The following is a 17,443-nucleotide window of genomic DNA, read 5'->3' on the forward strand; positions in this document are numbered from 1 at the left end:
CCTGGCTAATTTTTGTATTTTTAGTAGAGACGGAGTTTCACCATTTTGGCCAGGCTGGTTTCGAACTGCTGACCTCAGGTGATCTACCTGCCTCAGCCTCCCAAAGTGCTGGGATTATAGGCATGAGCCACTGCGCCCAGCCGAGAGTTTTAAAGAAGGTGAAGGCTCTTCCCTTTCCCTAAACCTAGCCTGGCCTTGAGTCTGTTAATACCAAGACTGTGTGAATTGGAGTGGAAAGCAGAAGTGCTGAAGGGAGCCATTGCCAGAGGGAAGAACACAAACTTCAAGGCCAGATGCCCAGCGGAGCTCTCAGAACAGCCAAGCCAGGAAGACAGTCAGGAGGACCATAGGCCAGGCCACCAGGAACCCTGAAATACAAGAAAGATGACTGTCAAGTGTTGGGCTTTGGGAGTCAGGAGCAAATGTAAGTTGGCCTCTTTGTCTTTCGCAACACAAGGATGAGAAAGGCAAAGCACCTTTAATATCTGGCCTAGTTCTGTCCTAGTTCTAGTCTCTGGGACTCACATGGTAGAGGCAAAGCTATCTAATCATCAACCGTTTTTTTCATTTTCCTCTGGACACACAGGAAGGCAATTTTTCCCAGTGTCCTTTGCAAAGTAGATGGGGCCATGTGACTGAATCTGGCCAATAAAATGTGCATAGAAGTCATCTGTGCCATTTCTAGGTCTGATCCTTAAAGCCTCCTATATATCCTATTGTTCTCTCATCAACCATCTAGGGAGCAGATGCAGAGGATCCAAGATAAGACTTGCAGGGGATAGTGGAGTTGCCAGAAGTTACCAGAAGGTAGTAGAAGCCCGAGCTCCTGACAACTACATGGAGCAGAACTGCATCCCCTCCCCCAGTGATTTAGTGGGAAACAATACTGTCGTGTAAAGACACAGAAGATTAGGGACTGTTTGTTACAGCAGCTAGCATTACTTACGCTGACTAATACCGAAGGGGTAGAAAGACACAGAGGTTAAAAAGCACTGCCTCTGAGGCCTGATTACTTAGCTTAGAATCTCAGCTCTACACCTAGCTGGGCAGTCCCAGAAAAGTTATTAAACCTCTCTGCCTGTATTTTCCTGTATGCCAAAGAGAAATATTAATAGCACCTGTGACTTCACTGGATTTTTGTAAGGCTTAAATGAGCGAGTTCATATTAAGCATTGAGACCATTGCCTGGCACATGGTAAACACTATATAAATGTTGGTTTTAAAAGCTAGACTCTAAGATCTAGTTCTGCTGGGATTGTATCTCTTTGGCACATCACTGTGTACTCAGTTTCAGTGAAGGACGTGGATCCCAGATGATAATGGTCTTGTATCAGAGGGCCTAGGAGAAACATGTGAGCCTTCCTGCCATACTAGCAAATTATAAAATCTCCCCATTACCCCAATTTCAAAGTAACTGGCTGATGTCCTAGAAGTGAGGAGAGAAATATCATAAATTTCAGAACAGTATATGACAAAAAGTTATAATTATAAAAATAGGTTGATGTTCAATTATTTCTAAAACATCAAAGATGATTGTGATAGCAGACAATGAAAACCAAAAGTGCCCTCTTGTGGTGGGTAGGCTGCCTCAACATCAGACTGATCCCCTCCTTGTCCACAAGTGTCCAAAATCCACCACCCATTCTAGAAATTAGTCAATTCGGCAAACTCTACTGGGAAACCACACTGTTCCAGGCACTAGGCTAACCAGAAGGACTGGCAGAAAGGAATAAGACTTGAGGTTCCTGACTTCAAGCTGCTTTTTTTTTTTTTTTTTTGATGGAGTTTCACTTTTGTTGCCCAGGCTGGAGTGCAATGGCGCAATCTCAGCTCACCGAAACCTCCTCCTCCCGGGTTCAAGCGATTCTCCTGCTTCAGCCTCCCAAGTAGCTGGGATTACAGGCATGCGCCACCATGCCTAGCTAATTTTGTATTTTTAGTAGAGACAGGGTTTCTCCATGTTGGTCAGGCTAGTCTTGAACTCCTAACGTCAGGTGGTCTGCCCGTCTTAGCCTCCCAAAGTGCTGGGATTACAGGCATGAGCCACCGCACCTGGCCTAAGCTGCTTTTAGAATGAGCTCTAACCACTCCTCTCAATGAGCGTGACTTTTCTTAGCATTTTCTGAATGCTAGCACTGAACATAGAGAGTCCATCTTGGACTTATTTGGGAAATTTAAAAACTGCCGTCTAAGTTTGGGCTTTGAGGATGGAAAGAACCTTTTCATGTTTGGGTTCACCAGTATAGGTCATTTTGTGGGAAAGCAAATCTTAAGAGTATGTGCTTTCCATTTTGTCCAAAACATATTTTTAGTACCCTATAAATATGTTAAAAATGTAAAAATGTTATCTATCACTCTCTCTGTCTCTCTTTGTCTCTCTGTGTGTGTGTGTGTGATATATCTTTTATTAGTCAGCTTGTTTAGCTCCAAGTCATTCATCAAAACCCCATTCAGATGTTACTACCTGGTGAAATTCTTTCCAGACCATATCCAATACAGTTATTTAGCCTTTTATGTACTCTTTCTGTACTATCTACTTGCTTGTCATTTATTTGCTCAAGTGCCAGTCTCACTTGTGCAATGAATTGTTGATGTTCCCGTGCGTATGGGGCTCATTCCCCTAACATTTGCACCTCCGACTCATTTTTCTCATTTGGCTTCAACATCACTTACTCTGAAAGTTTTTCTGACCACTTATCCATTCTGATAGTCATTCTTCCTTCCTACCTTGATAATAAAGCCATCAAACATTGGTTAGGCACATGGCCCACCCAGAGTAAAGATTACATTTCCTAGCTTTCTTCGCAGCAAGGTGTGGCATGTGACCAAGCACCAGCCAATGAGATGTAAGTGGAGGTATAAGGTGCCAGCTTTCAGGAATGTCTTTTAACACTCATTGGCTTCTTCCTTGTTCCCTCCATCCTGCTGCCTGGATACAAAGGTTGGCGCTCTGGCTGCCATCTTGGAACATGAAGATGATGGCCACACCTCAAAGACGGTGGAGGCATGAGTTGGAAGGAGCCTGGGTCTTTGACAGCTTTATGGTGCTGCCCCACTAGCCTTGGACAGCTTGCCTCTAAGCTTCATTTACGTGTGACAGAAATTAACATCTATACAATGAGAACACATGGACACAGGGAGGGGAACATCACACACCAGGGCCTGCCAGGGGATGGGGGGCAAGGGGAGGGAGACCATTAGGACAAATACCTAATGCACGCGAGACTTAAAACCTAGATGACGGGTTGATGGGTACAGCAAACCACCATGGCACATGTATACCTATGTAACAAACCTGCACGTTCTGCTCATGTATCCCAGAACTTAAAGTAAAATGAATTTAAAAAAAAATGTTCTTGAGTTTGGAAAAAAAGAAATGAACTTCTATTTTATTTAAGGCATTATTACTCTTCTATCACATCACTTTCTTTTATTTCTAAAGTACCATGTTTACTTTTTATTTTCTACTTTCCATATTGGTGCATAAGCTCTATGAGGTTAGGCACCTGGGCTATTTTGTTTGGCATCACATCTTCAGTGCCTAGAACAAGGCCTGGCACACAGTAGGCGCTCAGTATATATTTCTTGGTAAAGGACTCTCTTCCACTAGACTGTGGGCATCTCAAAGGCCAATCTTAGGTCTGATTAATGTCAGTGTCCCTAGCATACGGTCCGGGCCATAAAAGGGGCAGAATTGAAAAGAGAAAGGAGAGTTGAGAAGGCTGTGGGAAAGGCATGAGAAAATGATGTACCTGCAGTGCCGGGGGTTCCATTCATGACACCGGGAGACTGCGCACCTGTGAACAAGAGCAGAAGGGGTGGGTTTCCTCAGTCATGCTCCAGTGACTGCAACACTATGGCCATAACTGCTTCACATCCTCCTAGACCTGGCCATCACAACCACTGGCAAGTTTGTGGCCACATTGTGGGGGCATCTAGGATCTGGCACAGGCACCTTTCTAGACACATTGCATGCATCTTAGACTTAATCCTCCTAACAGATTTGTGAAGAAAGTATTCTCATCCCCATTTGACAGATGAGAAGACTGGAGCTCAGTGATGTTAAGGGACTTACCAAGTTGACCTTGCCAGTCAGTAGCAGAGCTGGGATTCAAACCCCAGTATGTCTGATTCAAAAGTGAAAGTTCTTAACATTCACCAAGTTACCCTGTGATGCCACTTGAGGCTTCAAGTTGAGAGCTCAGTAAAATGGTAGGAAAACTCAGGGCAGAGCCTCCTTCATGAGACAGCCTCCGTTTGCTCTGGAGAATGGAAATGATCATGCATACAAAGGCATTTGACAAAGTGCCAGGCACAAAGAAGGTATTATTATTACCAATATTACTGCATCTTAATTTCTTTAGGGGAAAAAAAAGGCTTTCATTCTTCCACTTCTCCATCTTGGTGGAAATAAAAACACTAACTAAACACTACTGTAAACCCATGAGTAGGATGGATGAAAATATGAGGAGCCATTGGAAAGCCTCCCCTATATTATGCTCCAGAATACCGTAAATGAATTTTGGAAAACACAGTCATTCACCAGAAAACAAAGTTGCATTTAAACGGGATTTAGGACTTACACTTCTCCCATCAGGAACTGAATTATGGCGGCCTGGAAGCAGGTGGAATAAGGAAAAAGCCACATGTTTTGGAATCAGACTGAGCTGGGTTCAATCCTAACTCTAGCCACTCATGAGCAGGGGGATCTTGGGCGAGTCACTTAATCTCTCTGAGTCTTAGTTTCTCACCTGTAAAATGGACACAGGCCTGGGAGGATTAAGTGAATTGATGGATGCAAGAGCTTAGCCTGGTCTCTAAGCACACAGGAGGTCCAAATGACAATATTGTTGTTATTACCCAAAGCATCTCAAAGAATAGGTTTTTCAGTAAGGGTCAGACTGAGGTGGTAGAAAAGCCCTGAGAAGTTGGGCTGGTGACCCCAGGCATCTGTGGTTAACTGTCAACACTCAGCCAGCTGGTCTTGTCACTGGGATTTGGCCCCTTACCTCTCCGAGTGATGGGTCCCAAATCTAGAACCCGGGCTAGGTCGATGGCCGGTACTTCACTGCGGACTTGACTTCTTGAGCAAGACTGTAGGGATAATGAACTTTTATTATATCAAAATTTAAATGCCTGGATTCTATCCAGACTGCTTCTACAATGGGCAGCTCTGGACCAAGAACTGGATCCAGAACTGGTTCACGCTATGGCCCTAATTCCGATGCTGTGGTTATCTCAATCTAGAAAATTATCACTGTCATGCCAAACAAATCTGGGTTTGAATCTCATCAAGTACAGACTTTCTTTTAGCTATATAATTTGGGGCCAATGACTTTGCCTCTCTACAATGACTAAATAATACCTACCTGGTTGTGAAGATGAAAATGAGATGGCCTGCAACACGTGGGCACAAAGTAAGCACTCAGAAAATGCCAACTATTCACAGGCAGTTCCAAATGCAGGCAAGAGCAGGGGCACTGGAGTCACCTCTCGGCTGGGGCACACCCTGGCTCTGATATTTTCTAACTGTGTGTGGCCCTGTGGGAAAGGACTTCTCTGACCCTCACAGTGGAGTAGATAAAATAATCTACTTACAGGGTTGTTCTGAGAGTTACATTAGAAAAGGTATGCAGAAGTTTTAGCATGGTGCTTGACAAAGTGCAAGCGCTAAAAAAGTCATCTATGATTATAATCATTTAAAAGATGCCAATGGAATCTAGTAGACAGATTTCTTTATCAAATCTGCCTCCTGGGGACACAAAAATTGCTTAGATATGGGCCTTCAGGAGACCTAGAGTCTATCTATTTATCCTTCATTCTTCCCTCCCTCCCATCCATACACCTATCCATCTCTTTCCGTCTCTTCATCCTGCTTCCTTCCTTCTCTCCTTCCCTGTCCCTCCTTTCCTTCTCCATCCCTTTTGTATTCCTTTCTCCCTCCCTCTTCCCTTTCCCCTTCCTTCCCTTCCTCCTTCCCCTTCCTCATCCACTTCCTTAACCTTCCCTTCCCCTTCCTCTTCCCCTTCACCTTCCCATTCCCTTCCCTTCTCTCCTTCCTTCCCTTCCCCTTCTCTTTCCTCTTCCCCTTTCCCTTCTCTTCCCTTCCCTCCCTTTCCCCTCCCTCCCACCCTCCCTCCATTCATAATTCCAATAAATATATACGGAAAGCCTATCAGGTACCAGGCTCCATGCCAGGCTCTGAAGAGTTCAGTTCAAAGAGACACTCACAGGCTGGCACTGTTCATTAAGAGAATCACAGAGATGAATCTCACAATGCAGGAAAACTAGGTCATAATGTCCAGCAAACATGAACATCTGAACTGAGAACCGGCTTTCCGAGGACCTCCCATTCTCCTCCACGTGGATGGTGGAATCACGTTGATTTGCGCAGCTGGGAGGGTGACAGGGGCAAAGGTGTAACTTCTAAAAACATCAGTGGAGAAAATTAAAGAGTCGCTCGGGTTCCCTCCATCATGATAACGCGGACTTTTTCTATTCCTCTGTTTCCTCCAAGATGTTATCCATAAGCTCACATGGCTTAAATTATTTGGGGCACAGTCTCTGGAGTGAAACAGACCGGTTTTATATTCTAGCCTGACCCGTGTTCTAGCTAAGTGATTATGGGCACGTTACTCATCCTTACTGAGCCTTACTTTTCTTATCTGTAAAGTGGAGACAGTAATATACACTTTATGAGACTGATGTGAGCATTTAATCAGATAATCCACATATATTGCTTGGCACATAGCTAAGCTCGATGACAAATATTAGCTAGGATTATTACTATAATTTAAATCATGATCTATAGAAATGCATTTTTCCCTTGTTTTTGTCAGCTGGGCATGTTTAATGATATTTCACCCCACAACATTTATCATATTGTTTTCATATTGACCAGTGTTCACTTCTGTGTAATAATTCATCACTACCAAATTGATTCCCTATTTTTGAACAATGAGCCTGTTGCCAAAGTTATCAACAATATTGAAATGGAAAATATTGACATTGATTTACCCTACCCACCTATTTAGTATTAATATTTTAGGCTGAAATCTCAGGAGTGATATTTCTGGGTCAAAGATTGTGGTTATGATATGTAATACAACTTACATGTCTGCTGGGGATGGATGAGATGAACACTTTCCTGTAAACGTTAGTAAGGCCAAATGATAATTCCAGAATTGCTCGTTACCTGTTTCTGATGATGAAATACTTCACAAGGTCAGCCTTGTCTTCAGTGGGGGTGGCATAGCAGTTCCTCAACACCAGGTTAAACCGGGAGGTGTCCCCTTGTTCCAAGATGGCACCCACATAGAGCATGGACTCAACAGACAGTTCAACTGCATCCCCTTCGTAAGGATTCGTGTAGTTCTGGTCTTGGAAGAGGGCCATCCTGACAATGAACTCTCCATTCCCGCCCACACTGATATTCAGGGAACTGAGAAAAAGAAAGCCACAGGAGTGGAAACCTCAGAGAACAACATAAATCAAGCCCTGCACTTACTTAACACACTTACGAAGGCAAAGACACACATCTTGGATCCTTAAGTGAACTAATCACTCAGTCGTTTAAACTGAGCATTTATTAGCTTCTAGGCACTCAACTTGACAGACAAGTCTGTCTCCGGGATTTCCACCTATCCTCCCCGCAGGACAGGTTACACACATCTCCCTTGCTGAGGGAGTAACTGAGTGTACACCTCCATCTTCTCACCTGGAGAGTGGGGCTGAGAACCAGTTCTGTGTGTTCACGTTTTTTAGCAACAGATCTCTTCCCTCCATTCCACCCACAGTCTTCAGTGAAGCACCAATTTTAACAAGATAAATGGCTTTCATTTTGATTTTTTATGAACCAGGAGCCCCAGCACCAAACCATCTGGAAACCACTGAATTAGAAAATGTCTGATCTTCTGATCCTGTTGCTTTGTGATCCCAGGGAGCAATAGGGAATAAGATGGGCACTCTGGATTTTTGACATCTCAGAAAGTCCCCTGGCAAGTCTAGGGATGCTAAGGAACTGATTTAACAGGGCCCCATTTCAGGCACAGAAACACAACAAAACAGAGAAAAGCCCTTGCCCAAATTGCTGTCTGTTGCTATTTCTGCTGGGGACGGGGGTACCTGTTTATCCGATAAAAGCTGGTCTCTGCTTAAATCTCACGTCTGCAGGGAAGCTCTTCTGTCCCCATCAAACCCACCACCAACAGAGGTCTGGAACCCCTTTTGCTTGCTCCCAAAGTACCCCACGTTTCTTTTACATTGCACTCATCTTGCTTATAAGTAATTATTGATTTAATTAGTTGTTTAATACCTTTGTTCCTCAAGGTGAATAAACTTGTCCTGTGTTTTTATTTTCTAGCACATTTAGTAAGCACTGTTTCACGTTGCTGCATTGTCTAGTTATAACAATCTTTAATATCCACAGAATAGTCTATGTCTGCCTTGTTCATGCTGAACACCTTTAATACACAATCAATGAGTACTTGTGGAATGAATGACTGAATGACTGGAGGCTCCTGAAGGAGACTGGCAGTATGGTGTGGACATCATAGTCTGCACTTGAAGTAAGCGTGATGTGACTATTGCCAGGGTTATGGGTCAAAGGGCAAGGGTCAATGCCATACCTTACAATGGGCTGCAAGGCAGCTTGGAGGCTGACTTTCATGTCCAGTGGGTAGGCACATTGGAAGTCGATGTTGAGGATGGTGTCTCTGATGATGAAATCATTGACCAAGGAGAGGGTGTTTTTGTAGATGGCATGGGTTTGATTTCTCTTTGGCAAAACAAAAACAAAAACAAAAACACACAGACGTTTATGTGTATGTGTATGTAGGTGTATATCAAATCCAGATCTGATTTCCAGAGTCAATTTGCTTAACCATGCAGCCACCCTACCTTCTTGAGCTCATGGAGGTCAAGGGACCTCCTCCTTCAGTGTTACTGACACTTTATGGGAAGGGGAATGAGGACACCAGGAAAAAAACTAGAACGATAAATTATCGACCCTTGGGAAGAGTCAGGAACCAACAAACTTGCTTCTCTGTGCATCCCTCCCCCACCATCCCTAATTAAAATTATCATAATTGTAGCTTACATTTATGAAACTCACATGTCAGACTTATACTAAGCTCTTTATGTAAACCAACTTGTGCACTCTCACATAACCCTGGGGGCTCAGGGAAGCTAAATGGCTTGTCCAAGATCTCAGAGCTACTATGATAGGTCCCATCAGCCCAACACATACCTTCTGGCAGCAGTGGTGTGAAAGCCACTTACCTCCAGAATGTTCCTGCAGGCACTAGCCTGGACGGGGCTGGTCACCGATACCCAGTTCCTCTCCTCTGTCTGCAAGATGCTGCTGCAGTTTGGGTCTCGCAGGTAGGCAATGACCTCCTCCCCCAAACCCAGGCCTCCCAGCAAACATTTGTCCACCTTCACCTCGATCTCCCTGGGCCCACAGTCTAGCTGAGGCTGCAAACTGTGGACATCTGCAAAGCAGAGATGAAGGCAAGTGGAATGGACATGAGTCTGGAAGCCTACTTTCCCTACTCTTTGGTAACGTCTCCATGACCCAGAAGATTACATAGACTAGAAGGTCCCAGGGATCCAGATGGAATTCATGCCTAGGCCGGCAGTAGGTGAGGTTGGCAAAGGGGGCCCCTCATTCAAGATTTCCAAGCGTACTATGTGCAGGCTTGGCTAAGGTTTTTTGGTCTAGATCCCCTTGGGGATTGTGTTATTTGGGGAGGCAGGACGGACTTGCATTCCATACTAGAATCGAAGTTAGATATATGCTACCTTGTTGAGTCAGCACATCTGACCAAGTTCAGAGCTATCATATTTTAACTCAACATTTATTCAACACACAACTTCTTGAGCATCTACTATCTGCCAGGCACTGGGACTACAACACTTATCAAAACTGACAAAATTCCCACTCTCATAGAGCTAACATTTGAATAGGGGAGACAAATAGTAAACTAATAGGAAGACAGTTTCTATTGCATTCATTAATGCACTGATTCAATATATATTTACCAACCACCTTCTCTCTCTCTCTCTCTCTTTTTTTTAGACAGAGTTTTGCTGTGTTGCCCAGGCTGGAGTGCAGTGGTGCAATCTCAGTTCACTGCAACCTCTGCCTCCTGGATTCAAGTGATTCTCCTGCCTCAGCCTCCCAAGGCTGGGATTACAGGCATGGGATTACAGGCATGCGCCACCACACCTGGCTAATTTCTGTATTTTTATAAAGATGGGGTTTTGCCATATTGGCCAGGCTGGTCTCAAACTCCTGACCTCAAGCGATCTGCCCACCTCAGCCTCCCAAAGTGTTGGGATTACAGGCATGAGCCACTTTACCAACCACCGTCTCAAATGCTAGGTGCATTCAACACGAAGTAAATAAGGCATGGACTCGGCCCATGAGGATTTCTTGGTCTTGTGTAAACACCAACATATCAACAGTTTATTACACTTCAATATGATAAATATACAGACAGAAGTATGTACAGATGGAGGGGGAGCAGAGAAGAAGGTCTATCTAAGTCTCTTGGTGAAGCCAGGGAAGGATTCACAGTGGTATGAAATTTGAAAGGAGGGTAGGAGTTTTGCAAGTGAGTAAAGCAAGTGAAAGCATCCCAGGCTAAGGTAACAGGAGAGGCAAAAGCATGGAGATGGGATAGAGGGGACAGTGTGCATTTGTGGAATTTCAGAGTTCAGAGGCGCAGGAACCTACAATGAGAGCGGGGTGTGGGAGATGGAGAAGGAAGTGAAAGTCAGATCACAGAGGGATGTGTCTGCAAGCAATGGGGTCCACTGGACAGTCATCATTGTGCTGGCCACTGATGAAGACTTGAGGCAGGCCACCTGCTCACTCAGTCAGCTGAGGCTGTCCTTGGAGCCCATCCAGGTACAGGGAGGGCCTCCTTAAAGCCCAAAGTCTGACTCTGTGATGAGCCCAAACCCCAGAAAACCACACTGATTCTCTGGGGCCTCATCCACTCAATGAGCAGAAAGAGTCTTCAAGGAGATCAAGGTTGTTGGTTGTTCCCTACCCCTCATTTCTCAGGGTGCTCCTGCCGGGCACATCTAAGCATCGCCCTGTTCATACTGTGGCTCCGTATTCCAAATGTGTCATGCTCCTTCTTGTCCTGCTGCCTAAAACACTCTCTCTTCCATAGGGACTTGTAGTGTGCTCAGAGGAAGGCATGCTTGTGCCAAGGGCTAGATCAAAGGCCCTTGTTAGAGTTCAGTGATGGAGGGAAATAATCTCAGCGGGAGGCTCATCCATCCCCTGTCCAGGGCTTAGCGCTTGTTTGTCTATGACATCCCTACCCATGTGCCATCACACTCTGCTTGCTTACCTCCTGGGACGAGAAATTCATCACCCCCTGAGCCTGCCCAATTGGACTGCTCTGATTTAGTTATCATAATAGTCCTGTATGGTGGGTATTATTATTACCTTATCCACATTTTACGGATGAGGACATTCAGGCTCAGAGACAGTGACTTGTCCCCAGAAGTCTGCCCATGTCCCTGACATGAAGACCCTGTGGCTATGAAAACATAGCTTCTACATTTGCAGAATTATCATCTTCAGTGCCTTCATCCTTCAGGGGTCAAGCCTGCCCATGTCAGAAACATTTCCTGAGGCCGTGGCCCAGCAGCTGACCTGGAAATTTGCTCCAACCCTGCCCTCCTATCCTTGCAAACCCACTGGCATTACAGCAAATGGATTGGAGAGCCCACATTCCCTTGGCCTCAGGTCCATGCCACTCACTCTGCTTTATACCTTATCTTGACCCTCTAAAGCTCCCTCCCTCCTGCCCTGCCCACTCAGGATGGTAGTTACTTGCCCAGTGAGCCGCTCACCAGAGCTATTGAGGTCCTGTCTGCAGAAACAGCCCCAGGTACTGTTGAGGGCAAGGCACTCCTCCTCGGGGCGGCAGGACTTCTCACACTTGTCCTCCACGGTGGATGGGTCTAGGTGATAGGGCATGGAGAGAGAAGATCAGAATGCAGTGTGGGCTGGACTTGAGGCCCCCAAGTCCAATCCTCTCATTCCACCAGGGCACAAGAATCTTGCCAAGGTTGTGTGATACTTAGTGGAAGCGTCAAGCCTCAAACTCAGGTTTCCTGACTCCCAGTCCAATGGGATAAGTGAGAGCCCTAAAGCTGCCACCTGAACACTTACTATAGGCAAGACTCTATTCTAAGGACAAGGAATGTATTAGCCTGTTCAATCAAAATGAGAAAGGACAGCATGGTGGTTAAGCCCATGGATGCTGGAGCTAGAATGCCAAGTTCAAATCCCAGCTGTACCATGCTCCAGCTCTGTGATACTAGGAGAGTCCCTTAATCTCTCTGTGCCCCTAATTGGGGTAATTAGGTAGCACTTATCTCATGGAACCGAGGAGAGGATCAAACGAGTTAATACATTTGAAGTACTTAGGATAGCAGCAAGGACATTGTGAGCATTATGTGTTAGCTGTTATTTTTGCTGTTACCCCCACTTTTTTTTTTTTTTTTTTTTCAGATCAGAACACTGAGGCTCAGGGAGGCCAATTAAGCTTCTCAAATGGAGCCAAAATTGGAACGAACATGAGTTCTGGATTTTATGCTACGCACATTTATAAACTGGGAAATTTCACCCTTGAATGGGAATTTATGGCTTGAAATGTTGGAAGGTCTGACAACCACTGTATTGAGTTTTCACTGGGCAGGAGCTGAGTCGAGGCTGCTCTGCATCCTTTCCTGTCTCCTCTTGACTTGCTCCACTCACTCTACTGAGCCTGGGGGCATCTCATTGGCTGTATAGCTGCCTTCTCCAGGGCTCTGCTGCTCACCTGTGCAGTATCTCAGATTACACTGGGGAGTGCCTTCCAACCGGTACACATGGTACCCCCCTGGGCAGGCCTTCACCAGCACCTCCGTCTTCCAGAAACAGCAGTTGCCACTCCAATGGGCACAGGCAGTGTAGTTGATGATGCCATCCCCAAGGGCTGGGTGGGTCCCATTCAGCCACATGGGAGCGTCTGTCTGGCATCGGTGCACCTGGACACAGGTCTCCGACATCCTTACTCCTCCTTCCCCTACAAAGCGGTACCAGCCGCTCATGTTGTTATCGCACCCCTGGGACCCTGCTGAGTTCTCTGTGCTTCGGAAGGGTTCATCCAGGAGGGTGTAATTCTGACAGGGGTCAAAACAGACGTGAGCCTCTGGGGTGCCAGGAGCTCCGCAGTCCAAGTCCAGCCCATAGGAACTGGCTTCAGTGGGATTTCCGTAACCTGGGAAAGTGACAGAGTGCAGTTGGGTTTACTGAGCAATGCCAGAACCTACAGGATTTTTTCCCCTCCATGCTCTATTTTGGCTGTGCTAAGGACTCCAGTGAGGACAATACACACATGATCCATTAGTTAAACATCAACTTCATCACCTTGGGGGCAGAATAATCAGTGAGGACCTTCTGTGGTATTTTACAGGCGTTGAGGACATTAGGGCCACCGTCCTGCACAGCCTCCCTCCCTGACTCAGAGTAACAAAGTACTTTCCTGTGCATCCATGCACAGCAGCCTTGTTTGACCAATATTTGTTTTTCTCATTATAAATGTAATACAGGCTCACTGAAAAAGAACCTCAAACATCATTAAAATGAATAAAGCAGAAATGAAAGTTGTCATAAGCCCATCTCATCCTCAGAAGTAACAATAAATTTGTTATATAGCCTTCTTCTTAGGCAAGTTTAAAATATATTGCTTTCTTAAAAATAAAAATAAGTTTAATTCTGTGCAACATCTTTTTTTCCACTTGTGTTTTTTACTTAATATAACATAGACATTTTTCCATACCAGTAGCACAATCCATTGCAAGAATTCCCAACCTTGGCAGTATTGACATTTTGGCTAGGTCATTCTTCATTGGAGGAGCCATCCCGTGTGTTATAGAATGTTTAGGAGTATCCTTGGCCTCTACCTACCAGATCCCAGCAGCATGCCCCAAAGTGGTCTCCAGGCATTGCCAAACGTCCTCTTGGGGGCATCGCCCCCAATTGAGAACCACTGATCTAACAAGACCATTTCTGATTGTTGATCTACCACTTTTAAAAACAGTTTTAGAAACTGTGATGTATGAAGAGGCAGAGAAGTGAAGGAGGAAGACCACAGGCTGGTCAGGCTGAGTTTAAATCCAATTCCACACCTGCTGGCTGGGTGACCTTGGCAGGTGACTTAAGTCCCCTGAGACTCGTTGGCAAAACCACACCTGTGAACCAGTGGTTCTCGAACTTTATCCATTCCTATGCTTTGGGTCATGACCTTTGTCATACATGTGTTTACTATTGACTTAAAATGTTTCTTTCAATGATTATCTTTTAAGAATTAGTTTCATCTTAAAGAATAATATCTGTGATAACATAGATATCATGTGCTAGTTATATTTTTTAGATATGCATACAAAATAAACATACAGCCATTAAAAGCTTGTTAAGAGTTTGCCAGGCACCCCCAGAATCATCTTGGAATATATACACCTCATTTGGGGAAAGAAAGCCTTAAAAGATTGTTAGAGGATTAAATGTGATAATATGTGTAAAATGCCAAGCACAGCACCAGGGTCAAGCTAATTCTCTTCTCTAGTTCTGTTTTGTTGAATGCTGTAGATGCCTGAAGAGGAGCTAAGTGCACACACAGGATCATGTGCTTACAATACACATTAAAGGGGCTTTCTAAAACAAGAGATTTTCAAGCTTTGCACATGCTTATAATACACATTAGAAGGGCCTTTCGGAAAAAGAGATTTTCAGACTTTGCTCATGCATGTACTTATTTTAAGACAAGGAATCACTGCATTTGTTATTCTTAGAGTACTTCTTGCACACCCTGTATTTTTCCACTGGAGGCCTCCAATGAGCTCAGTTCCCTCTCCCACCCTCCTCCACAGGGCTGAAATTTGCGCTCTAATTCTAAGCTTGAGACTCCTTTCTGCAAGTATCTGAATTGCCCACTTCATAAAGAGATCACTTAATCTAGCCCTTTCAGGAAAAGGAGAAGGCACTTGCCAGTACAAGGTGACTGAGTTATGTATTTCTTGATCTTCTTTAATCTGGGCTCTCTGATCTCCCAAAGATATGGGCATGGGAAGTTATGTTAACTGGCTCCCACTGCCCTTTCAGGGGAATTTCTGATTAGGCTCTTTGAGAGACTGTGACTTGATTTCCATTGTTTCTCATTATGTTTCCCTTGACTTCTAGCTCTGAGTTTTTGCTTTAGAACTGCCAATTCCTCTTCCTTACCCGAGCCACCTTCTTTACACTTCTATCCTCACTTGCTAGGTCTTCCTTGACATCTGAGATGCCAGGTAAGCAGAATACTTACCTTGCTGCACTGCAGATGCCTGGGTCAGAATGCAGGAGACCAAGGCCAGCCACAGGAGGCCAGAGCCCACCATCCTTTCCATAAGGTGAGGCATGCAGGTCACTTTGCTTTATGCAGACTTCCCATGCAGCTATGGGAAAGGAAAGACCCAGATAAGCCTAGGGCATATGTCTATGTTCTTAGAAACAGATCCATTGACTTCCTTCATAAAGAGCTGCATTGTTTCAAAGTAGGTGTGACTTGTGGACAGATGGAGTGAGATAATGGGTGACAAAATTGACAGTAAGCAAACCAAAGGCAAGCTTAGAGCTGGCTAGTACTGCAGAATGTCCTAGAAAGGTCTCAGGATGGTCCCTGCTCAGGTGGAAGTAGAGGCTCTCCGGAGATTGGATAGAGAAAGAGGGATATGGTACCTGTGAATACCTGCACACAAAAGTAATGGCTGCCCTTTCTTAGTTTTATGCACTGGGTGCTGCTAAGAGCCCCCTGAAATGTCCTCTATGCATGTAGATTTCTGTGAGTGTGGAACCATGCCAAACCGAGCCCCAAGTTCCTTGCTCCTAGTACAGAATCTGGCACACAAGGAGTACTCAGTAGAGGATTAACGATGAATAAAAAAATCAATGGGGGTTGGGGGCGGTAGTGAGGCAGAAAGAAAGAGCTGCAAAAAAGCCTGCCAGCATTTGGATGGCATTTGCTTTTCTGGGAAATCCTTTCCCTAAATGACCAAATCTTTGGATAACTTCCTACAACCTCTGGAAGACTTCAGTGGAAAATAGAGATCGGTTTCGGCCAGGGATATCATGAGTATGCTATGAGACAGCAGGGATAGGGGAGCATCCAGGATTGGTGATTCTTAGAGATGAGATCCCAATAGTGACCTAGTTCCCTGGTGGGAATATCTGGGACAAGGAAGAGGGTGGCATCTGTAGGCCTGGAGCATCACAGATGACTGGAAGCATGGCTGAGTTGGACATAGAGTGGTACCTGGAGCACTTGACAATGGCCAGGGTCCAAACTCCTTTCTGAGTTCTAAAAATTTCCAGAAACAAAGAATCCTAGCATGTCCAGTGGATCAAGATTTCCCAGGATCAGGAGGAAGCCTCCTGGGGCTTAAAGCAGGCCTTACCTCGGATGAGAACACAAAGCGTTCCTCCACCTCTGGCCAGCCGTGGGAATGCAGCCTGCTGTGGGCCGTCTTTTTATTGCAGTTTCCCACCCATGTGTCTCTCCTCAATTGGTTGGTGCACAGGTATGATGGGAGTTCTAGGCCATACACTGGGCTTGTTGAGTGGAGGTGAGATAAGCCACTTACACAAAGGATGGTGAAAGAAGGGCCCTCCCCTCACAGTGTAAACCCTTCCAGCTGTCTCAGCATGTGGGAATGCTTCCTACAAACAATAGTGCTGTGTGCAGAATGCTGAACATGCTGGGCACTGTTTTGCATCCCTGACTTCTTACATTTAATCTTCATAATCAATCAATGAAACTGGTGCCATATTTATTACCAGAAACCAAACAGGAATTGAAAGATAGCTTAATACCCAAAGGGAAGTGAAGAGAAAATCAAACAGGCACTTGTTTGCACAATGGATTTTCAATTGTACCTTGTGTTCCTAGCTAATCATCTTGGAACATTTCTGCTTCTGTCTGAAGGCCACTGAGCTTGGGGCCAGTTAGACTAAGAGGACACATAGGAAAGGAAGGAAGGGAGTGTGGATGTTTCCGTAAAATTCCATTTCTTGGTCCATAGAATCTACCCAACTCCAGATTTCTAATGCTGAGGAGTTTTGGAATGGCTAATTTGGTGATGATGGATTTTGGAACGGCAAAGGACAGACAAAGGTTCTTGGACAAAAGAAGCATCAGAGTAGCCCCTGTAAATCCCTTTTGATATGTAGGCTGCCCTAGAGATTGGAAGGCATGAGACTGGGAAGAGGCTGTAGAGGATCATGGACTTATTAACTCCAGGCTTGGCCCTGGCTTTCACGCATGGTAGAAATCATGGACTTCATAAAAGAGCCAAAGCTTTTGCAGAAAAAATGGCCACTGCTTCTTCTCTGTCACTC

The 17,443-nt window shown here is 45.0% G+C and overlaps 1 protein-coding gene across 2 annotated transcripts; it reads right to left on the reverse strand.

Moving 5' to 3' along the window:
• Positions 1-232: 232 nt before the first annotated feature.
• On the reverse strand, positions 233-15,468 carry GP2 (glycoprotein 2). Of its 2 annotated transcripts, XM_032157035.2 has the most exons (10): positions 15,375-15,468; positions 12,849-13,289; positions 11,875-11,985; positions 9,280-9,491; positions 8,628-8,776; positions 7,196-7,441; positions 6,232-6,394; positions 5,010-5,094; positions 3,753-3,797; positions 233-368 (listed from the first exon to the last, which is right to left on the reverse strand). In XM_032157035.2, the coding sequence occupies exons 1-10, from the start codon at positions 15,466-15,468 to the stop codon at positions 310-312; spliced, it is 1,605 nt and encodes a 534-aa protein (XP_032012926.1). In that variant the 3' UTR covers positions 233-309. The 2 variants fall into 2 exon arrangements, with proteins under 2 accessions (XP_032012926.1, XP_058296258.1); XM_058440275.1 differs by lacking the exon at positions 12,849-13,289.
• Positions 15,469-17,443: the final 1,975 nt, after the last annotated feature.

This window comes from Hylobates moloch, unplaced genomic scaffold, assembly GCF_009828535.3.
Source record: "Hylobates moloch isolate HMO894 unplaced genomic scaffold, HMol_V3 SCAFFOLD_6, whole genome shotgun sequence".
NCBI lineage: Eukaryota > Metazoa > Chordata > Mammalia > Primates > Hylobatidae > Hylobates > Hylobates moloch.

Excerpts from the sequence above, each read along its gene's own strand:
- GP2 (XM_032157035.2), bottom strand. The coding sequence starts at position 15,468 with ATGCCTCACCTTATGGAAAGGATGGTGGGCTCTGGCCTCCTGTGGCTG. Across the intron at positions 11,986-12,848 it reads TAATCTGAGATACTGCACAG|ACCCATCCACCGTGGAGGAC; the intron begins GTGAGCAGCAGA and ends CCTATCACCTAG. Across the intron at positions 8,777-9,279 it reads CCTGCAGGAACATTCTGGAG|AGAAATCAAACCCATGCCAT; the intron begins GTAAGTGGCTTT and ends GTTTTGCCAAAG.